We start from the raw sequence: 22,873 nt of genomic DNA, 5'->3' as shown, positions 1-22,873 counted from the left end.
TTAATTAAATTCATCTTAATATATATTATAATATTCAAACACATAAATTTTAACCATGGTAAATTTTATATAATTGAAATATATTCCATAATTAAATAAATCAATTTGACATATACTCATTCATATTCAAATCTATATATCCAATTAGAGAGGTCTATTTAACCCGTGAGACTACCAAAGTAGGGAATGAGAGTGGGAGTGGAGAGAGTTTTCTCCTCGTCTTTGCTTTTGTTCTATATACATCTCTGTATCGTATCATGCGAGAACCTGCCCTGAACAAGATAGCTGCTTTTGTATTGTAGACATCTCTAGTGACGAACGAGGTAGCTGCTTTTGTCTTGTAGGCATCTCTATACCAAACCATGTGGGAGCGTGCCCCAGGCGAAGCAGGAAGTCGAGAACGGGGAGAAAATTGTGTTTGTACTAAAAGGGAATTAGAAAGGGCAAATAAAATGGTTTCTTAGAGGGTAAGTAAAGGAAAAGAAGCAAAGTGGTTTGACTTGGGGTGATGTGCAATACCTTTTTATTATCTTATAATCTAAGCTACAAATAATTCCCTTTTATATAATTAAATATATATTTTCCCTTTAAAAAATTAGATGGAAAATATATGATTTGCGTGAAATGAGAGAGAATCTTATAATTTAATTATTATATTTTAATATTCAAATAAAGTATTTGTAGCAAAGGTCAAATAATTCGTTGGATAAAGGAGAATTATGAACCCTTTTTCATAATTTGTCAATATTTGATCAAAACTTTACAAATACATTTATTCATATATGTCATCAAGTGGTTCATAGGCCCGTCCCATTCGTTAAACAGCCAGGATTTTATTAATAACGTAGATATTGTTTTTCATCGATTCCATCAATGCAACATAAAGAACGTTACGACTGTTAAGACAATACTAGATTTACGGACCGAAAAAGACATACCCAGTTATGATTCAATTCAATATGCAGCTCTAAGGAAGACGTCATTAATACTATAAATCGAACTTAGATGCATCTAAGAATTCTAAAGAACTAAATCTGGGATCACCATTCATACGGATTAAGAAAAATTAAAATTTATGATTTAAGGTTGGTTGATTGATTAATATATGACCCTAAAATTGTTATTATTTATTTAGTTTGATAGTTTTTTGAATTAGAAAATTCAACCGTATAATCTTTCGATAAATAATATATGTTTAAACTAATTGAGTTAGGCTCAGGTTAACACAGACGACATTATCAACTAGTACAATATATAATGATTGTTTTGATGTTATCACATTTTGGAGGGCATTGATAAAAAATAATCAAAAGAAAAAGGTCCATGGCAAAAAAAACACCATAAATTTAATGGGCATGGGCCAGGATGCAGTGACATTGGGCCTCAATACAGAAGAAAATGGGCCCAGGATGCAGTGACATTGGGCCTCAATACAGAAGAAAATGGGCCCATAGCTAATCTTGGTTCTCAGAGCTTATCATTCAGGCCCAACTTTGGGGCCCAATGCACCTTAAAAGGATGCAGATTCCTCTGATCTGTCAGTTTTTTTTATTTATTTTATTAAACATATGACAAAGAAATACTGGACGAATTAAAATATTAATAAAATCTCCTAAAATATTGGAGGTTGATTAAGCTATATTCAGGTTGGTCGGAAGTGTCTCATTATCATTATTAATTGGTCGGGTAGCAATTGAAAATTTTACCCATTTGTAACATAGAACTTTCGAAAAGAAAACTTGAATTTAGAGGTTGTACTCCGAATCTCGTCATTCTCGTTCATGTCGATGACGCTCCAAGTTCGTTGAGTTCGAGTCCAACCAGGTAGAACGTGCATTCACTCCTACCCGACTTCACGTTTCATGGCTATAGAAATGTACATACATCATTCATTCTCATCCATGTCGATGATGCTTTGAGTTCTTCGAGTTTGAGTACAAACATGTGATCGCCACTACCCGACTTCTCGTTACATGGCTATAGAAACGTACATACACGATTCAAATACAGTCGAAATGGATATTAGAACTTTCAAAGTCCTTCCGAACAAGCTTAAATTGATCTCGAACGAATAACAAAAGTGACTCGAACATAAAAACACAACTGGGTTAAGCCCTTTACAGATTCAAAACCAATTCAAAGTCACAGAAACTCAGCCAAACCTAAATTCTAATACTGTAAATAATTGGTTCTAAGGAACCAAGAACTCTTTGCTAATGATTTCACAACCCAGAAAACAAAAGGTTAGAACAGGGAATACCCAATTGAGAAGCCATTGAAGATATCTCCAGCTTCCTTCCTTCCTGGTAATGGCTACTTGTTCTTGATGGTAATCCCAAGCTCTCCTGCAACGATCAATGTGGTGGCCATACCGATGAACATGCCATGCTCGACGACACCGGCAAGCCGCAAAATCTCATCGCTAGCAACGTTCAAATCTCCAATATCTTCCTTGAAATACAAGTCCACAATGTAATTGCGATTATCAGTAACAAATGGTTGTCCATTTTCACCGGAGGTTCTGAGCTTTGCCACACAACCATGGGTTTCGAAGAGATTCTGCAGCCGGACGGCGGTGAAGTTCCAACAAAAGGGGACAATCTCCACCGGCAAGGCGAGCCCACTGCCTCCCAAATACTTAACCAATTTCGATTCATCAACAATCACGACGAACTTCTTGCAAGCACCTTCCACCATTTTCTCTCTCAAAAGAGAGCCGCCTCGGCCCTTGACAAGATTCAGATGGGGATCGACCTCATCGGCGCCATCTATTGCGAGATCGAGAACAGGGTGCGAATCTAGGTCTGAAAGAGGGATTCCTAACGAGAGGGCTTGTTCGTGAGTTTTTTTGGAAGTGGGGATTCCTATGATATTCTTGAGCTTACCTTGGCGCAATAGCTCGCCGATTCGATCCACGGCGTGTTTGGCGGTGGAGCCGGTGCCAAGGCCGAGAACCATGCCGGATTCGACATATTCGACGGCCTTGTACGCAGCGATCTTCTTCAATTCGTCTTGTGTTAAAATCCCCGATGACAACGGCGGTGCCAAAAGGCCAGATGGGGTAGAAGAAGGCACTACAATGGCGGTTTCCATGGCGGATTTCTCCGACACGATAAATCGTCGACAATACGGAGCAGGCATAACCCCAAATTCAAGGATTTCAAAATTTAATTCGAAAAAAAAGGTAAGTAAGGGCGCCGAAGAATCAAAAGGGGTTCCACATGGGCCTTACAGATTCGTAAAAAAATGAACAATTGTCTGGGAAAGAGCAGTTGCGTGAAAACGACAACGGCGGAGGAAAATTAAAGAAAATGGATGGATTTTTCTCAGTGATTTTCCGTTTGTTTCTCGGGAAAATGTGCAGGAATTAGCACCATTTTAAAGGGGGAGAGGGAGGTATGAGGAACCAACGTCGGTGGACGATGTTGCGTTCCCGACGCCTCATGTCCCTATATTCAAGATTTGGTCCTACATTCAAGATTTGTTAAAGATTTTAGCTTCCATCACCCATCACATTTCATATTTGTTAGAACCATGAAATCTAACTCCAAATTTATAATTTAATTCCTAGATACAATTATTTACCCCATTTTTTAATTTTTGTGTGATTTTTTTTTAAAATTTAATAATTTGCTAAACACGAGTTTAAAAATTTAATATTTTTTTCTATTGTCTTTAAAAATTAATGACTTGATACAAAATATGAACCGATAGCTTATCTAATATTGAAAATTATGCCTTAGGTTTTTTTTTCTTTTTCTTTTTGACCTAACTAATTGAAAGGAATGGAAAAGAGGGAGAAGTTTCACTTATATCTTTGATTAATTTTGTTTTGACTTTGTTTCGGTGGCGCCATGAAGAGACCTATCTTATCACTATCATTTGCAAAAGATAATATTTTCATAATATCCCTTCAGTTTCATGCCTTATTCTAATTCAACCATGAGACAGATATATGTTATCCTTATCTTCTTATTTAACTAAATAAAAATGTAGAATTTATCTTTAATTTTGTTATGAACAAAATAGATTTATTGTTCGAAAAGCGCATAATGATTCATGAGTACCTGGTTGGTGGAGGCGCTCGTCCATTGTGGATAAACAAATAACCTGATTCAAAATTTAATATTTTGGTTATTATATGCAACTTTAGATATTTGTTCAAGAATGTAGATACTCGAATACAACGAATGTGAGAAGGTGAAGATTTGAATCTTCAACCATAAGAACAAAGAATATATATATAATGATTTGTTGAGCTAAACTCATGTTTGACATAAAGATATGAACGAAAATATTTATTAAAAATAAAATATTTTCTAAAAATGTCGTTATCGAACTAAATAAAGAAGGCATGTAATTTGCCTTCAATGAACATCCCTATCTTTTGCTTGATCTTATCATCTCACAAGGTCATACTTTACAAGAAATTAAAGAAAATAAGTGTGTAAATAAATCATCATTTAGGCTTACTTTTTCAAAGCATCTGCTCGTAAATGCATTCCATGTCCCTGCCCAAGGATTAATGGCTGTAAGACTAAGTTAAATGAATGTGGATGAGGATTGGATTGGATCACATCAGATCAAAAACAAACATTTATAATAATAAGATTGAAAATCACGTGCGTCAACATTGAAAGATACCCCCACCTCCCAAAAGAACCAATATTTAGATGATGAATTGCAGCTTCTTTATTCAGCATAGAATAGATTTTGTTTTGCAACAAGTAAGATCAATCTTAATTCATTCTAGTTCCTGTTCAAAATTCATATAGATATATGCATATGATAGTTCTTTGTCTCACTTGTATGGACAAGAGAAGAGGACAGGATAAGCAATGGCACAAACAAATATCATTAGATTTTCAACAGCCATCAGGAGCAAAACATCAAGCAAGTAATCCTTAGAGGTATGCAACTATCTTGAACTATATAACAACGTATACAGAAAGAGAGAAGTGCAGAAAATAGCACAAACCTGTGCATTGGAACCCCAGAGACAAGAAAATTCAGCTAATCAGCCAAGAAGGCCATCCTAACAGAGGAACGACCAAGAGACACGCTCTGATTATACCGAGTGCAGTTCGATGGCCCAATGGAGACGTGTTTGGGAACTCTACAAACATAACACCTAGAATGAGCATAATTCAGGGGGTGGGTGACATTTAGCAACCACCAAATATCCAAGGAAACAACCCATGGCCGTGCTGAGTAGCACATTTGCTGGGATAAACCACTAATGAGTAGACCTCCAGAGCGTGATATACTTGGCCCAATTAAGTGAAAATCAAGCAGGACAAGAACAAGGCAAAAACAAGTTTGGAAAGCAGCCTAAATGTTGCTTTTGGGATCATTTTTGTCTTTGGTCTGGCAAGAATTAATTAGTCTAATTACTGCGTGGCAGATAAGCTTCATTAACGGCACAATTGCAGCAAGTAGGTCTTCTTCACTAAATTTTGTCTTTCCATAAATCAATCTAAAGTTTATTTTTCTATAAAGAGGACATCAAAGAGGTCCAAAAACACAGAAACAAAATCATCCGAAAATTTCATACAGAGCACCACCATAAGTAAATTGAATCTCCTAGAGAGAAATTTCGGGTTCCGGACACTGATTTAGCGTTTAACCAACACAAAATGCATACAGAAACAACCAAAACTAGATGATGAGTACAAGTTCGAGTCAGCTCGGAATACTAAACCGCAACGAGGAAGCAATCAGAATTGCTAAAGTCGATGATTTCTAATACGAAATGTATCATATAGACTGACATTGAAATCGAGACGAGAAAGCTCGTAACGAAATCGACAAGAAAACAATCCAGATAGAAAATGAATGCAGTCCATACAAAAGGAAAAACTAGAAGTCAAAATCAATCATGAAACTAAGAATTGGCGGAACAACGGAGAACTTACGTAGCGAGCGGGAGAGAGAACGGCAGGGGGAAGCTAGAGATTGACGGCGAAGCTTACGAACCAGGTTGGTGTAAAGAGTCGAATGGCGGGATTCGCCAAAATTAATAATAAAATAATAATAATAATAGGTTAAATACGGCTTTTAATCCTGTTTTCAGTTTAGTCCTTGTATTTTTTTTTTTTTTTAATATTTTCAATCGTAATTATCCTGTTCGGTAAATATTAAAAATTTTAAATTAACTTGTGATAACCTTATGTTAGATGATAAATTAGTAAAAATGTAGACAGTAAATCATAATACTTGTGAGTAAATTTACTAATTTGTCCTTCCATGGATAAGAAATTGGCCATACTTTTCGACTTTTCATTATACTAAATGAGGATCCCGATCTTTTGATTTTGTGTATAATAATTTTGTTATTTTTTTAAAAAAATCCCAATAAAAAAAAGACGGTTAGACTCGTTGATTTGAAACCTTTTTAAAGTGAGACAAAAGTTAATGGAATAAACTTGTATAGCATATAGTATTGAGCCTATCAAATTTAACAAATTAGAAAATTTTTATATTTACAAAAAAGTAGGTTAAATAATAAGCTATGCTTGAACTTTAAACATCATTTGTCTGCTCTCTACGCCTAATCATTTTGAGTTCGTTTTAAAAATCTCTAGAAAGATTCCTTTTCTCATTTTATTAGAGAGAAGACCGGACATATCTAAATAAAAAGTGTTGGTTTTGGTCAAAGTTTTGTTCAGACTATAGCCAACTTCTTTGATTAGAGCCAATGACTTACGCCTATTTCTTAGGAATAGGTTGTGTTTATAAGTCTCAAAATTTTAAGGTTATCTTTAATAAATTCCGATCCTTAGATTGAAAATGTATTTAACGTGTTCCCAAACTTTAGTTCTGTGTTTAATTAGTACCCAACGAATATGAAAACTTTCATAGTACACGAAAAGCATAAACATTCATCAGATACTGCTTGAAGCTTAAAGACATTCATTTTCTTGTTTTAATTCAACCATACGTGAGATAAGAACTCAAACCTGTGATCATCGAAGTTATAATGCATTAACAAATTGAGCTCGAGAACTATTTCAAATTGAATGGATGAAGAACATATGAACCAAATTCATTTGGTTAAAAGAAAAAGAAAAGAGAAGAAAAAATGAGAGGAAAACAGAAGAGAAGGAACAATGTTAATAAGGGGAAGGGCACTTTTTGAATTTCCTTTTGTGTGTTAGTAAAGTGTAAAGCAAGAGAAGAAAGCAGAGAAAGAAACAAGAAAGGTTGGTGGTTGAAGAGTAGCAGACAAGGAAATAAGGCATGGGGAGATGATATGGAACCAAAGAAACCATTAAACAAAAAAGCCTGCCTGCCTAAGCATAAGTAAGCAAGGACTTGACAACACCAAAAATGACCATTATTTGCTTCTGATTCTAAGATTCGGATTCCTGGGAAACCCACCAAAAGGCCAAAGGTCACACCACGCCCTCCCCTCCCCTCTACTTACCCTAAACGCCAAGTTCAAACAAACTACATATTCCCTTCTCTTTTCATCATCCCCCTCATACAATCTTAACTTCAACATAATCTAACTTCAAAGCATTAATCGCTCACCAAAATGATCTCCATGGGACGAGGACGGAGAAGCCTTCCCTGTTTTACACACGAGTTTTGGTAACAAGTAGAATAATCTTAGTTTTCTCTAATAGAAACATGGTACAAATGAAGAGGTTACAATAGAAATAGAAAACCCTGAGTTTCCTTACCTAGATTAAGCAAGTTTAACTTGTGAACCAGGAGAGAGAGGGAGAGAACTAGTTAGAATGGGAAGTGATGGTTAGAAATGGGGTTGGAAAAGAACCAAACCAAAATGGCTGTGTTTTTCTTGAGTGTTTGTCAGAGAGGTAAAGCTGATGAGCCTGAGAGTGAGAGTGGAGAGTGGAGAGTGGTTTAGTACACGGAATGCCAAACAGTGAAGTTTTCTTTATTATTATTATTTCTTTTGTAGACTAAAATTTTGAGGAAGAATATATACATCTACACGAACTAGTCTTTCGTCTAAGACGATATATCTAAAACAAGTCAAAGATTTGAATCTCCAACCTTTTCAGTCGACTCACTCACAGGTTGAGTGAATAGGATTTTATATCCTTTTTTCATGTATTCGAGACAAAATAGATACACTATAATTAATGAACTTATGCTATCATCTACTATGTCATTGGCAATCACATTTAACCACAAAGCTCAAGCAGTAAAGACACACACCTACACAAGACTTTTCGACAATATTAGTTACGAAGCTATATCTTGGTATAAACTGTCTAATATTATACCTCCCTCATTGCAAATGGGGAAGATTCCTTTTGTAAATTTTCAATCAACAGTCAAATTGTCTCCTAACAAAAAAAAAAAAAAAAAAAAAAAAAAAAAAAAAAAAAAAAAAAAAAAAAAAAAAAAAAAAAAGCTTAGCAGAGGATTAAAACCAAACATTATGCAATGCAAAAGAGGATAAACATCAAGAGAAAAGCTAAGTAATGAATGAAACAAGAGTGGTGTAATGTAGAGACAAAGTGGGCATGGATGGAGATCATGAGTGGGAAATGAAATAACAATAAGCACCTGCTAATTAGGAGATTATTCAAATTTATATAAGATAGAAAAGTTCAATAATCAATAGACACAAAATATTTCAGTACCCAAAATTTTGTTTTGTTTTGGGTACGGAGTGTGTGAAACAGTGAGAGAGTAGAGAGAGAAATGCATGAGAATGCTTTGGGCCATACAGCTGTGTGATATGAAATCTAGGCAGAGAGTACAAGACCAAAGACTTGTCCAGTCCACTTGAAATGAAAGGACTTTCACTTTCTAACACATCAGCTAACTTGTCCTTTGCTTTCTCTTGTCTTTTCATGCATTACATTAACACCTAACCTCCCCTTCCCCTTCCCCTTCCCCTTCCCCTTCCTCTTCCTCTTTTCTTTATAAATCTCTCAACTTCTCATTCTTGATCCCATGCTAACCAACAATCGGTGTCTTTGCAGGGTATTGAGCCAACAGCTTCAAAATCCTCTATCCCAAGATTTCTTATTTGTTTTACTAAGGCTATGAGAAGAGGGAGCTCTCTTCAGTCCAGTCCAAGGCAGCTTCTCGGTTGCTACTTAGCTGCTGACTCGTTGGCTCAATAACTCATCAACTGAAATAAATGTTTGGACAATGATGTGTTTCTGAACCAACGATGCAGGAGCCAAGTTCAGCCATGGCTGTCACGTCTTGGACTGAAGGGAGCTCCCTCGCCATCCACTACCTTTGTTTCTCTACCTTCCAATCCTGATTAACAATCATCTCATGAAGTTTTTGTTATATTATAGACTTCTTAACAATGTTTAGTAATTCCTAGACAAGTTTTGGTAACTAATCAATGGACGTTTTCTGAATCTTGTTTTGTTTCTTTTGAAACTTGACATGAGTAAGTGTTCCCATAGAGAAATGGAAACTACTGCAAAAAAAAAAAAAAAAAAAAAAAAAAAAAAAAAAANAACAAACAAATGGTTACTGAATGGGCCCTATTAACAATGCATTTACTTTCAGATATGGCTCCAGATCTACACGTACTGATATTTTTCTTTGATGTAGATAGAAGGGAAAGGAGGAACTGAGGCTCACTGATTCTGAGATCATGAAGATGCAGCAGATAAGCTAAGGGCTTTTTTTTCCACCAAGTTCTTAGACACCCAAACCACTAGAAATTCAAATAAAGAGAAGTTTTCTACAAATGGGTATATTAGAAATCCTAAATGAGTCATAACTCTTGCAGGAAAGTAAGCACAGCTTCGTTCAAATATGTAAATTTGTGGAAGGATTTAGTCCTATGGCTGGTTTTACGAGACTTTATTCTATGTTATGACTTGGATTTCCTTATACTTAATTATTATTTTGAGTTCATAACATGGGGTTTGGGTATGTTAGATGTACAGTGGCATGACAATACGGCTTAAGCATTGAGTGTATATTTCTGGGTTTTTCTTGTCTTTTGAGTTTCGAATGGTTCTGAGCTAATACCTTGCAATTTTGGGCTCTTAAAAAACCCAGGAATAATCTGATCTCAGTGCAAATTTCAGCACTTGAAAGAGGAATTACTCGATGACCAACTTGATTCTTATTTAGTTCGTGGTTTTATCCTTTCTAAGAAACCATAAATTCAGATTCGTACCGTCATGCAACATACATATTTCTTGGAAAGAAAATAATGGATAAAGTAGTGAAATCATATCATAAACAATTAAAATGAAGTTAAATAAATGCCAAGCATCAAAATGAACCATAGAAATTGACTAACAAGCTTAACATTTACCCTACTTTTCAGAACAACAAATTAGTTTTGAAGCGGTACAAATTAATTCTTAAGGGATTGTGTTATAATATATGTGTGTGTGTGTGTGGATATAATACAAATTTAGCTTAGGTTTGGAATGATTTTGAGAGGATTAAAATTGATTGTGGAAGAAATTTTAATCCTTTTTGTGTTCGTGAAAATTAATTACAGATGAATTTGCTTAAAGCCACTTTAGAATATGTACATTCATATTCACTTGCCAAACACTACGGTAATCACTCTTTTAATAAGCATAATTTGCATATTAAATTCTATGATAAAGCAATGTGGAAGCACCTGTTCAAGTTGGTGGTGCAATCCTTTTTACACTAGATGAAGAAATGAGGTAAAAGAAGAGTTTTGCATATGACTAATCAAAATTACAAAATATCTAATAGAAAAAAAAGGTTTAATGGTAAGTTTAGTTCTTGTATCTAATACATATTTAACTTTCAAAATATCTAATAGATTCCTAACAAACTCCACATTTTTTTAAAAAATTAACTAACCTTTTAAACCTAATAATGAGTTCTATGTCTAACTAGACATTAAAATTTCAACTTTGTGTCTAATATGCAAACTGAAATAGATCAAATGTATATTAGACACAATATTGAAAATTTGATAATTTATTCGGCACAAAATTTAAAACTAAAGGATTTAATACAAAACTTGCAGTTAACATTTTTAAAAATACTATAGGGTACTTGGATAAGAAAAATCAAACGGGGAGCATAATGCACTATGAACTTGCAAAAGAAAGGTGGCTTAAAGCATATTAAAGAAACATTGTGGAAATACCTGCTAATTGGGTTAAGTGTTAGTTTACACTTTGGAGTCAAGATGCCATGATGTGATGCACAACTTCATCCATGCTGTCCAACCATCATCCTTCATCCTCTCCAAAATGGAAACCTCATCAAAATTATTATTACACATTAAATTCATAACTCAATTATGTATTGAGTGCCAAAGTAACTGCAATGTTTCACATTCTACAACTACAACAGCTTATTAGCTTAAGTAAGGCAACAGCCTCCTTTATTTGCCATCACATCTCCTTACTTAGCACCTGTATGAGATGAACTAATAAATAGCAGCACATCTAAGAACAATTAACAGGTAATGCCTAAATAATTACAAACCTTCTAGAATAAATGGTCGGATTTGATCGATTTCGGGTGTTTCAATATCGGCATCCTTCGATTCAACTTGTTCGAGAGATGGGGGTTTCTCCATGTCGTCATTGTCAAAGGATTCAATTTGTAAATCTCCCTCAAGTTGGGTTTTGTCCAAGTTCTCATTATCAAAGGTTTTCGTTTGTAGATCTCCCTCAAGTTGGGTTTTGTCCAAGTTCTCATTATCAAAGGTTTTCATTTGTAGATCTCCCTCAGGTTGGCTTTTGTCCAAGTTGTCATTATCAAAGGTTTTCATTTGTAGATCTCCTTCAGGTTGGCTTTTGTCCAAGTTGTCATTATCAAAGGTTTTCATTTGTAGATCTCCTTCAGGTTGGCTTTTGTCCAAGTTGTCATTATCAAAGGTTTTCATTTGTAGATCTCCTTCAGGTTGGCTTTTGTCCAAGTTGTCATTATCAAAGGTTTTCATTTGTAGATCTCCTTCAGGTTGGCTTTTGTCCAAGTTGTCATTATCAAAGGTTTTCATTTGTAGTTCTCCCTCAGGTTGGCTTTTGTCCAAGTTGTCATTATCAAAGGTTCCAATTTGTAGATCTCCTTCACGTTCGGTTTTGTGCAAGTTGTCATGGTCAAAGGTTTCGATTTGTAGATCTCCTTCGCGTTCGGTTTTGTGCAAGTTGTCATTGTCAAAGGTTTCGATTTGTAGATCTCCTTCGCGTTCAGTTTTGTGCAAGTTGTCATTGTCAAAGGTTTCGATTTGTAGATCTCCTTCGCGTTCAGTTTTGTGCAAGTTGTCATTGTCAAAGGTTTCGATTTGTAGATCTCCTTCGCGTTCAGTTTTGTGCAAGTTGTCATTGTCAAAGGTTTCGATTTGTAGATCTCCTTCGCGTTCAGTTTTGTGCAAGTTGTCATTGTCAAAGGTTTCGATTTGTAGATCTCCTTCGCGTTCAGTTTTGTGCAAGTTGTCATTGTCAAAGGTTTCGATTTGTAGATCATCTGGCTGTGTTTCGTCGAGAGGTGGTGGCTCAAGCTGCTGGTATTTGGGCTTATTTTTTTCTAGGAGAAGGTAAGCGGTATAATACCAGAACAAAAGTATCCTACTTTGAGCTATCAGTGTACCCCTGATACGGCTTTGACCAAATGAAAGTCGTTCGAGTGCCTGCAAATTGAAGAAAAGCAAAGGCATTAGGATGGAAACACGTTTAAATAACGTCTTGAATACTGAAAGGCTAACCAATTATGCAAAGATATCCTTAGAGCGGTTCAATCTTTCCTCCCAATACCAATGTACTATTTATTGGATAAAAGCAAAACCGAATAAAAATAAGCCACAAGAGTTAACTCGTTTAATAACTAACCAATTTATAGTTTCAAACTGAATCAAGGAATTCCACAAGCTCAGAGGATCACAACAAGGAGGAGCTAATGAATATTATCCCAATGGTTATACAAATAAATAAGGCCATAAATAATTAGGTTCCTGTGGACTTCTGCAGAAGGTGTACGACAGTTTTCAATGACTTGTTCCATGCTCAATCATTTTAGTATCTTACACAATACTGAAGATTCCATATTCAAGTTTAAATAATAAAGATCATACTCTCGCTTACCTGTTCTCCAGTTTGAATATCAAATGAATGCTGACAATCAAATTGAAGACCTTTAAACTCATTGACGCAAAGCCCTTGAAAGGCCCTGAATGATGAAATGTCATTCGAGTCATTAGAATCAATAGAGAGATCATATTTAAATTTAACATGATATCCAAAATCTTATAGTGGATCCGACGCACTTACCATCTTATAAGAGAAACGCTAGGAATCCAACGAAAGATGATCGGCGTGTTGTCTGCATTTACATAATAGCCACCAAAAACAATAAAAACTGTCATGAGTGAGGGCCCCACTGCCATTGCTGCTTCTGTGCTAGGAACCATAGCCCCTACAGTGAGCCCCATAGCAGATGCAGCAAAAGATTCAACCGTGACAATACTGCAGAACTTCCCAAATCTAGAAGTAGAAAATTTACAAGCCCAACCATCAGAAAGAGTGGAGCTAATTGCCTTATTACACACGTTCCTTAGAGGATGAAATTCATAACGGCAAAATTTCTAGAGATTTAATAACTAAATAAAAACTTATTGACCAAGACTACCTTTTCTTTTCGGAACATTAAACATTTTTCATTGATATAGTAAGCATTGCAGATACAACCCCTATAACATACATCCTACTTAAGCCCAAATTTTCTAGCAGAGAATCCCATCCTAAATAGAAATAAATGAATAGGGATAAGAAATATCTAACACCAGTCCCTACAAATTATTATTTTTTTAAATCGTTAATTGTGGCAATGAGTGCATGATTTTGACAGCTAATTACGGAATGATCAGACCCTGACCTTGATACGGTTGGGTGAAGACGAGCCATGGGGTACAAGATAGCGCCAAATATCAGTGGAAAAGCAGCTCCAATTGGAATTTCGGCCAACAATTTAGAAAGTAGATATGGGCCTAACGTATAAGATCCCTTTGCACGCTCCCTGTCAACAATTGCACGTTCCTTCGGAAAAACACCCACAGTCTTGGTGAGAGCAGCCATTGCAGTGTTGATTGCTGCAACCTGAAGGGAAACATATCCATAGCCAGAAATTGGATTGAGAAGGTTGAACATGTTCTATTTTTGCACAGGAATTATTCTCAATTCTAGCAACCAGGGGTAGGGTTGGGGGTGGGGATCTTCTTTGATTATAATTGCAACAGAATATTGGTTCGTTATTGTGGTACAAAAGCAACGTCAGAATATTATAGTTATACAACAAAGCAATTTAACCACAATGCTTGAATGGTTCCAAAGATACAACAATGTTTTATACCTGAAGCAAACCCATCCTATCCTGGATTGATGTCTGAGATCTTCCCATTCTCCAAAAGACTGAACCAAATATGATGGCTGATGCAATGGACATTCGTGCTCGAACCTTATTTGTTGGTCCATCCCGAGAAGCCTAGTAATTCATTAAAAGCTTTAATCAAGTAAAATAACTAACATAATTACTACTCACACAATAGCCTACACGTTTGGCAAACCACTTGTGACCCATTTGTTAGTCCATCTCAGGTCATTTTTATAGTATCAGAAACTGCATAGCATAGGTTTTCTTTTTTCACCCTCTTATAACTTTTATCTATATTTTCGACCTGAATGAGACCAATGTTTACCTGCATCCATGCGCGCTTGAGGAGCAAGCAGAATTGCCTCCACCAACCTCCTTTCTTCAAAAGCTTACTTTTCCTGGATTCCTTACCAGCCAAGACCTGCCTTTTCTCAATTGGGATTGCATACAAAATTGTTGAAGAGTATCGAGAGAATGACTCAACAAGACCGTAGATCCTCTTCTGAGAGGAGTACACACTGTCTGCAGAACTATAGTCAATTGATATAAGATCGGCCAGAAACTCAGCAGGATTCACATGATCCGGGCAATTATACCTGTTCAATCAAACAGAGAACTAGTGAATTATAATACCTGGAGTCCAATTGAGTTGATTGAAATTGTTTTTAAAAAGAAGAGAAAATTGAAGTAAACATAGGAAAGGCAAATGTAACTTGCACGCATATGTTCAGTTTCTTCAACTTATAAAAAATGTAAAACAAGAAAAATGAACTGGAATAAAAGGTAAAATGCTAACATTGGAATATGATATTGATTGGTAAATGCAGAACAAAAATCAAGTATAAGTACTAAAACCTTGTATGTGAAAATTTGTGGTTAAAAAGTACAAAGCTTGATAGTATACAACAAATAAATCATCAGCCATGGTCAACACTCATCAAGAGGTATGTGCCTAAAGTTTTAAAAAAAATGAAAAATACGCTGAAGGATGAGGCATATGCTGTAAACAAGGAAAATCTCAAATGAAAAAAATATTTGTTGAGATACGGATATAGCTCACAACCCAAATTTAGAGAAGTATTCCAAAGGTTCCTCGTGAGCAGGACCAACATAGACAAGAGCACCCTCTGTCAATAATACGATATCATCAAATTTGCTATACACAGAACCTCTTGGTTGATGTATGGAGCAGATTACAGTGTGCCCATCCTTCGCAAGTTGTTTAAGTGTCTCCACTACTTTTTCTGCCTGGAATGCATCAAGTCCTGAAAGCACCATGCTTATAATTTTATTTGTAAGAGACATTGTACATTTATATTCTAGTTATCGCTATTTTGATCAACAATCACTAGTGAATTTTCATGTTAAACAAAAAATAAAATAAAATAAAAAATAAAAAAATACAAATGAAAAGTTTCGAAAAGCCAAAAACTTGGTGTTACAAAGAATTAGATAGTAGCAATTGAATCCTGGTTGGTTAAGTTCCGCAATTTTAATAATATTAAATTTGAAAAACAAGAGTTTGCAGCACTGGGGTCTGCAAACGTTGGGGAAGAAGCGTGTGGTTTTATAGTTTCAACAGATTGGTACAGTACTATAGGCCTCACTCATATAAAATGATGAAGCTAAGACCCGTACATAGACGACGATGCCAAAAGTACAGAGCAACCGAATTGTACCAAAAAAAAATTCTCATGACAAGGCCATGCTTACCTGTTGTTGGTTCATCAGCAAATATAACAGAGGGGCTAGCAATCAGCTCACATGCAAGGGACAGACGTTTTTTTTCACCCCCACTGATCCCACGAACTCTTGCATCACCAACACATGATTCGGCACAGTTTACCTTTTTTACGCAAAATATGAAATTAGCATGAACATGCTTAAGCTTAGGTGAACAGAATAGTGTCTAAGAGCCTTGTTATACAACCAGTTTATAATTCTATTATGTGAAAAGAAACTCTTCTAAGCATTTTAGCCTAGAAATGCATTGTGTACATTTTTTGGTAAGATCAGACAAATAATGGAGCAGAAAATCAGACCCAGGAGGCAGCTGTGAACCTATGGCTTTGGTCATAGTCCTTTAAAGTAGATTGAAACTAAAACATATAATACATCCACAACGTATGAAATTCTTATATCAGCTCTCTTAGAAAAACAATTTATTTTATATAAATCTTACCAAACCTAGTTTCAAGAGCAGATTGTTAACATATTCTTCTCTCTCTTCTACGGAAGATATCTCAGTAAGCTGAAGTTCAGCAGCAAGCTTCAGTGTCTCTCGCACAGTTAGCTGTGAGAAAAAGAGGTCCTCCTGTCTCACATATGCCAACCTACAAAATTGATAATAATGATGTCTACGGGAGAAAAAGGATTGAAAGATAGAGAGATATAGAATGAAGAAGCCTTCTCAGCATCATGTTCTAAAATGTTCTCTTAAAGGAAACATACCTGTAAGCCCTCTTATTTGAATCAGTCTTTCCATTGAAATCTATGAGGCCTGAGAGATGTAACCGCGGTGAAGCCGCTAGCTGACCCGCCAAAATATTGAGCAACGTTGTTTTTCCTGAACCCGACGGTCCCATTATTGCCAATAATCTTCCTGGTTTCGCTTCTCCGCTTACATTCTTAAGCAGCCATCTCACCTACCAATAGGTACTCCAATCAGTAATCGATCATGCTCTGCTTTTACAAGCATGAATATTATTGGTTCAATTACACAAAATTCAATTCAGGCAGATATGGAAGACACGCTAGAATATCCAATCGGAGCAGCAATGTTCTTAAGCATTTGCATGCCACAAAAATAGGGATTAACCAATCAACTTATAAGAATCGCAAATCATAACATATTCCAGTAATTTATTTCCCCCAAGACTGAAATCACAATGGTGATAACTAAAAGAAACGCCACATTCACTTTCAAAATGAAGTCAGTAAATCACTATCCAGATAGTCTACTGCATTTTCCATAACTCAAAACACCTTAATGAGAACACAAATCGACTCTAAACTTACTGATTTGGATGATTTATCAGAGAGAAAGCACGAGATATTGCACCAGCGGATTGTCACCGGCGTGACTTTCCCGGAGACTGGAGCTTCTTCACCGACTTCAATGTCTCCATCTTCCTTCTCCCCGTCCTCCAGCTCGACGTCGTATTCCGATGGAAGAGCTGGTTCAGGTCCAGACAAATGACGGACGAGAAAAGCCGCCGCCACGGCGACCAAAACTTGGCCAACACCGTTCGCGCCAAGGCTCATGACCGTCTGGCCCACTCTTTGGCCGTCAAATTTCACCATTCCCCTCCGGCGGAACTGAGCAGTGCGCCACTGCGCAAGGGACTACGAGAAGGTCCCCGGAACTATCGGACAATCCGACGGTGGCAGCGTTTGTTCGGAAGGAAATTGGCCGGATTCTCTTAACTGACGAGTCACGAGTGTAATGTAGAAGATAAGATTGGTGTCTTTGGTATCAGTAAGAAGCCCACTCGCGCAGAACTGGAAGCTTTCACTCTCTCTTCACATTCCACCCAGCGGAAATTACGGGCTTTACCCGTTTGGAGCGGTAATTAAAACTCGCGGTAAACTGCAAATTTAATCCCAAACTTAAATTTTAATATTATAAAATAAAATTTTATTAAACTAATTAAACCTCATAAATAGCCTACATAAAATTTGACAAATTATTATTTTTTAAATCATATGAATTTCATTATTATAATTTCTTTAAAATTACACCGATTTAACCTCGAAATTATAAGTTGGCCATAAATGACATTTCTATATGTATTAAATAATACTTTCCAAAAACAAAAATTAATGAATTATAATGGAAATACGAGCATAGCTAAGTAGTAATTAACATATATTTCTTAGAGGTTTAAATTTATATACGTAAGATTTGCTGTATGTATTAATATATCATCGTAACTCATTCAAAATATGTAAGTCTACCATTTGCGAGCTTTAAGATTTGTATTTATTTGAATTTTTCTTTGAACTTCAATGTTAATTTCACAAATTTACGAGACATGAAATTCGATGTTAAATTCACACATTTACGAGACATGAAATTGAACTAGACCAAGCCAAGCATGATTTTCAAGTCGGAGTAGAGCTAGATCATCTCACTAGCAAATGAGTTTTAGAACCGTGAGACTAACGACGATACGTAACAGGTCGAAACAGACAATATCTACTAACGGTGGACTAAGGCCGTTACAAATGGTATCAAAGTCAGTCACCGGACAGTACGAGCAACTAGTCGGAATAGGACTAGACCCTCCATAGTAGACGCGTTTTAAAACCATGAAACTGATGGTAATACGTAGCGGGTCAAAGCGGACAATATCTATTAGCGGCGGACTTAAGTCGTTACAAATGATATTAGAGTCAATCACCGGACGGTGTGAGGCACTAGTAGGGGGGTAGGCTAGACCCTCTCCATAGTAGACCGTTCTAAAACGGTGAGACTAAGATTAAGATGGATGACTAAAAAGAGCAGATCCATCATAATATGAGCAGATAACAGTACAGGACTAACATAATAGCAGGTTTATATGATCATGGATGCAGGCACCAGTAAATCAATATCAGAAACACAACAAACAAAGATCACAGATAGAGTAACGAGGATGGGAAATCCCTTAAAATACATAAATTAGCTTCCAATCCTCCAAGTGTTACAATAAATACTCTCTCTATATGAATATAAATAAGATAGTGTGGGAGAAGAAAAGAACAACAAAAGGATGTGGTCATCTCAAGCCTAACATAAACTTTGGAAACAAGTTACTCAATTTTCTCTTAATTTTCTTAACTAAAATTCCAGATATGAAGTCAGAAACAGGAATATCACGAAGAAAAATGCTGGTTACCTTCAAAATCTCTCCGTATAATATCAAGAACAAGCTCATTCCAGGTATCTACAGGCCCCGGCATGCACCAGTGTAAGCAATCCTGTGGTGGTGGCTTTCCATCTGGCCCACGTTTGGTGAGTTTATTTGGGTCAGTATTTCTGTAAGGTCCTGGATGCCCATCATGCCGATATTCAAAAGCTTCTGTGATGTCCATAAGTATTAGCCTTGATTTATTTTTCAGCTTCTTAATTGCTGCATTGAATCCAGATAGCTGTTTATCATGCATGATGTTAGTGAATTTGTTTTCCACTCGTTCTCCTAGTGCAAGAGGCCTATCTTTTCCAGTACAGGATCCACCAGTATTCCAGGCTCCACCCTCGTAGTGATCAGGAGAATAAGAGCGCACGATCGTTAGTCCCGTGTAATTCGGGCTTGTGGCAAGAGCAGTAAGAATGGTTTCAACAGAGATTTGAAAAGCTTCAATGTTGTTGACCTTCATACGACGAGATTTATCAGGCCACCACAGCTGTCCTCCTACGATCTCGTTATTTAGAACGTAAACTGACTGCTTGGCAAACCAGTGACCAGATGACATGACAATGACATCAAAATTTGGAACAAATTCCATGAAATGATCATCAGGAGCATCAAGGTGAAGTTTGACAACACCATCTTGGGCAAAATCTAAAGGTTCATTTGTTTGCTTCACAAGCCATGATGACCATATTCGAACAATCATCACAGAAGTCGACCTGAAATAATATCTTTGCATTTTCTTGTTTCCCCTGTTTTTAGGAACTTCAACCTGAACACATTAGAGAAACTTTCAAATTAGAAAAGCATTTGAAAACTATCTGAATGATCAAATAAATACACGACAAAAACAAAAAAGGATCCAAAATATTTAGGATAAAAGTTAGAATGGAAATCTCAAATCAGTTACTTCTCTCACATATGAGCTAAACATTCAAACATAGACACAAAGCACATCTCTTCCTTGAAGGAAAATGTATGCCTGAAGTGTCAATCCCAGCAAAGTTGCAAAGTTAACTGCACCTGTAATGGTGGTGTTTAATAGATGATAAACATCAAGGAGTTCAGTTCTTAGTTAATTTAAGAATCAATGCCACTTTTTCCCTGACATTCGTGCAAGACCCGATAAACTTGATATCAAATCTAGTGCATTGCACCAATTTGAACCATCTACAAACAAATATAGAAGCTTGAGTTCACCAGCATCCCCCACCTACACAATTGCTCCAGGATGAGCAATTATTTAGTTTAGTTCAATTAATTGTTTTCTCGACCTAACATATTCAGAAAGAACTAGATCATAAAGGGCTCTTTGTATAAAGCTTCAAAAACACATAGAAAGTACAGAATATTCAATATTCACTGCACACTGTCACCCTTCGTCATCTTCCAATGCAATCGAAAGAGGGAAAAAGATCGAGTTTCAATCAAAACAAAATCTAAAATCAGCAATAACCTGCCACAAAATGCACAACAATGACTCCATTTGATTTCGAGCAACTGAGTCACCGATAAAAGCAAGTGTCTTCCCACTCATCAACTTCAAAAACTTCTTAGGATCAAATCTTGGGAGGTTACATTGAGAGGGCTTCCATCGCCAATTCTCATACTCCTTGTCTGGCCTCCCATTTCCCTGACAGTTCTGCATCTGTGACAGGACAGGGCATGAATTATTTTTATATAATGGTCCTGCAGAATCATAAACCCAAGTTCCGTGGTACAAATCACAGCCTGCATGATAGGACAGTAAATAAAAACAATTATAATCTTAAATGGGAAGGAAAGAAACAAAAAAGGATAGGGAAGAGGAAAAGAGAGTTGAACAAGTTATTTCATGGCAGTATCTTCTCCTTGAATCAATAAGAAACATCCTAAGGATGAAGATCTATAGTGGCAAACCATAGTAAGTAAAAACAGATGAACTAAAAGAACCACATGGGGAGATGCAATGATATGATATTCATCATACAAAAATCCTCGCAAAACCAATATTATGTTCAAACATGAAATACAACTAGTTGAGGTACCCATTTCACAAAAGGTTACCTAAATCTGATGCTGTGCTCCCATTAGTTGGCGGAGGATCTGGATTTTTAGAACCCATATCTGTATCACTGGAATTGCTTAAAGAACCTTTGGAAACAGATCCACCAGCTTCAGCATTTTCAGATTTAGATGTATCGATATCATCCTTCGACTCTTTTGAAGACACTACTGAAGGAATCGTCCATTCATCTCTCTTCTCCTTGGTTTCTGGAACTGACTGACTACTCGAATTCGTGGCATCTGGTGACTTGGACTTGGGCAACAAATCCTTAGCAATTACATTTGAATTTTCATCATTCGCAGGTGTATTTGAACTACTTTGAGGAGGTGGATTTGACTCAGATTCAACTTTCTTGTCAACTATAACCTCATCTGAAGGGAACTTTTTTGGTACAAGATCTAAATTGCTGTCATGGGCAAGAACAGTAGCATTTTGATTTCCTAGAGAAATTACAAAATCCAAATCCTTTGAACTATTAACACCGTAGAAGTACCCGCGCATTATGGAACCTAATGGGTAGGAGACTAAAAACCAAGAGCCAAAGATGAGGAACATGGCCAATCCTCCAACTGAAATAGCAATCCAAGAAATTGTTCGAGGATATACAGCAAAACCCTTCCGCATGGCCCAAGTCATGACTTCCCAAATTAAACCTCAGCTTCAAATCGATAGATACTTCGTAATCAACGTCTTGCCCATTAATACCAACAATTCAAAATCCCAGTTTAGGCATTCACTTCCAGCACAGGATTTAATCACAATCGTATTGTCAATTTGGAAGCGATCTGAGTGATTAACACCCGAGTTGAATTTCCTCCAACGAACCTGTACATCAATCAAGCACTAAGGGATAAACAAACATTTAATTAAATTGCGAGATCGCAGGCTAAAATTCAAAAACAGTTACCGAAACGGAGAACAAATTAATAGCAAGAAAGTCAACATAAACGCAACAAAACACGCAGAGGCACACCGCCAAACATACATTCCGAAAAAAAAAAAAAAAAAAAAAAAAAAGAAAGGAAAACCCATGATCGAAATTTCGAATCTATAAGCCATCAAGTAAAGAAAAGAACAATCACCACCGGAAAAGCAACATTCAAATCCAATTTGCGCATCAATGGAGCGAGATTTAGAATGAAAGAACATCAAAAACAAGATTCAGCATAAATCAGAAGAATTACCACAAAGGAGAGGGGAAGAACACAGAGAAGAGAATGGCCGGAATCTGGAAATCTTTCGGTGCAATTGACAGGTGATTTGTTTGGGAGTGCGGTGGAGGAGATAGAATCTCTGCGGAAGGATTTTTTTAGTTGAAATATAAATGATAAGTTACTTCTTTTGGGATGGCATATATATTTCTTCGCTCCCAATATATATAGAATGACTAGCAAATACGATCGACCCAACCCAACCCAATTCAATAGGTTCAATTTTGGATCGAATTAGATTCAACTTATCAATTGAGTTATTCCTACGTAACAAAATTAGATTCAATTGAACCAACCCGAATTTACTATTAATTTTAAAATATATATTTTTATTTAAATATAATTATATATACATATATTTAATTCATTTTTATTTTTATTATTTATTCTTTTAACTA

General features: G+C 36.2%; 3 protein-coding genes across 7 annotated transcripts; all 3 read right to left on the bottom strand.

Moving 5' to 3' along the window:
• Positions 1-1,999: 1,999 nt before the first annotated feature.
• Positions 2,000-5,986, bottom strand: LOC111777246 (probable ribose-5-phosphate isomerase 2). The gene is made up of 5 exons (XM_023656760.1): positions 5,916-5,986; positions 4,979-5,116; positions 4,474-4,511; positions 4,068-4,110; positions 2,000-3,468 (listed from the first exon to the last, which is right to left on the bottom strand). Exon 5 carries the CDS (start codon positions 3,139-3,141, stop codon positions 2,314-2,316), a length of 828 nt encoding a protein of 275 aa, XP_023512528.1. The 5' UTR covers positions 3,142-3,468; positions 4,068-4,110; positions 4,474-4,511; positions 4,979-5,116; positions 5,916-5,986; the 3' UTR covers positions 2,000-2,313.
• Positions 5,987-7,988: 2,002 nt separating this feature from the next.
• LOC111796066 (ABC transporter G family member 7-like) lies at positions 7,989-17,851 on the bottom strand. Of its 4 annotated transcripts, XR_002815286.1 has the most exons (14): positions 17,341-17,851; positions 16,774-16,967; positions 16,505-16,655; positions 16,036-16,168; positions 15,386-15,587; positions 14,648-14,918; positions 14,302-14,433; positions 13,828-14,048; positions 13,224-13,436; positions 13,038-13,122; positions 12,421-12,586; positions 11,440-12,363; positions 11,096-11,366; positions 8,009-8,318 (listed from the first exon to the last, which is right to left on the bottom strand). XR_002815286.1 is itself a non-coding variant. In XM_023678758.1 (12 exons), exons 1-12 carry the CDS (start codon positions 17,623-17,625, stop codon positions 11,356-11,358), a joined length of 3,045 nt encoding a protein of 1,014 aa, XP_023534526.1. In that variant the 5' UTR covers positions 17,626-17,851; the 3' UTR covers positions 11,045-11,355. The 4 variants fall into 4 exon arrangements, 1 of the variants encoding a protein (XP_023534526.1); XR_002815284.1 differs by having other exon boundaries at positions 7,989-8,318; positions 11,096-11,185; positions 11,440-12,586; XR_002815280.1 differs by having other exon boundaries at positions 11,440-12,586.
• A 1,095-nt stretch (positions 17,852-18,946) lies between these two features.
• Positions 18,947-22,630, bottom strand: LOC111805052 (protein trichome birefringence-like 18). Of its 2 annotated transcripts, none has more exons than XM_023689922.1 (4): positions 22,449-22,630; positions 21,264-22,089; positions 20,674-20,948; positions 18,947-19,989 (listed from the first exon to the last, which is right to left on the bottom strand). In XM_023689922.1, exons 2-4 carry the CDS (start codon positions 21,898-21,900, stop codon positions 19,180-19,182), a joined length of 1,722 nt encoding a protein of 573 aa, XP_023545690.1. In that variant the 5' UTR covers positions 21,901-22,089; positions 22,449-22,630; the 3' UTR covers positions 18,947-19,179. The 2 variants fall into 2 exon arrangements, with proteins under 2 accessions (XP_023545690.1, XP_023545698.1); XM_023689930.1 differs by having other exon boundaries at positions 21,264-22,107; positions 22,449-22,618.
• Between the last annotated feature and the right edge of the window lie 243 nt (positions 22,631-22,873).

This window comes from Cucurbita pepo, chromosome LG01, assembly GCF_002806865.2.
Source record: "Cucurbita pepo subsp. pepo cultivar mu-cu-16 chromosome LG01, ASM280686v2, whole genome shotgun sequence".
NCBI classification, from domain to species: domain Eukaryota; kingdom Viridiplantae; phylum Streptophyta; class Magnoliopsida; order Cucurbitales; family Cucurbitaceae; genus Cucurbita; species Cucurbita pepo.
This window is presented reverse-complemented; position numbering and strand designations above follow the sequence as displayed.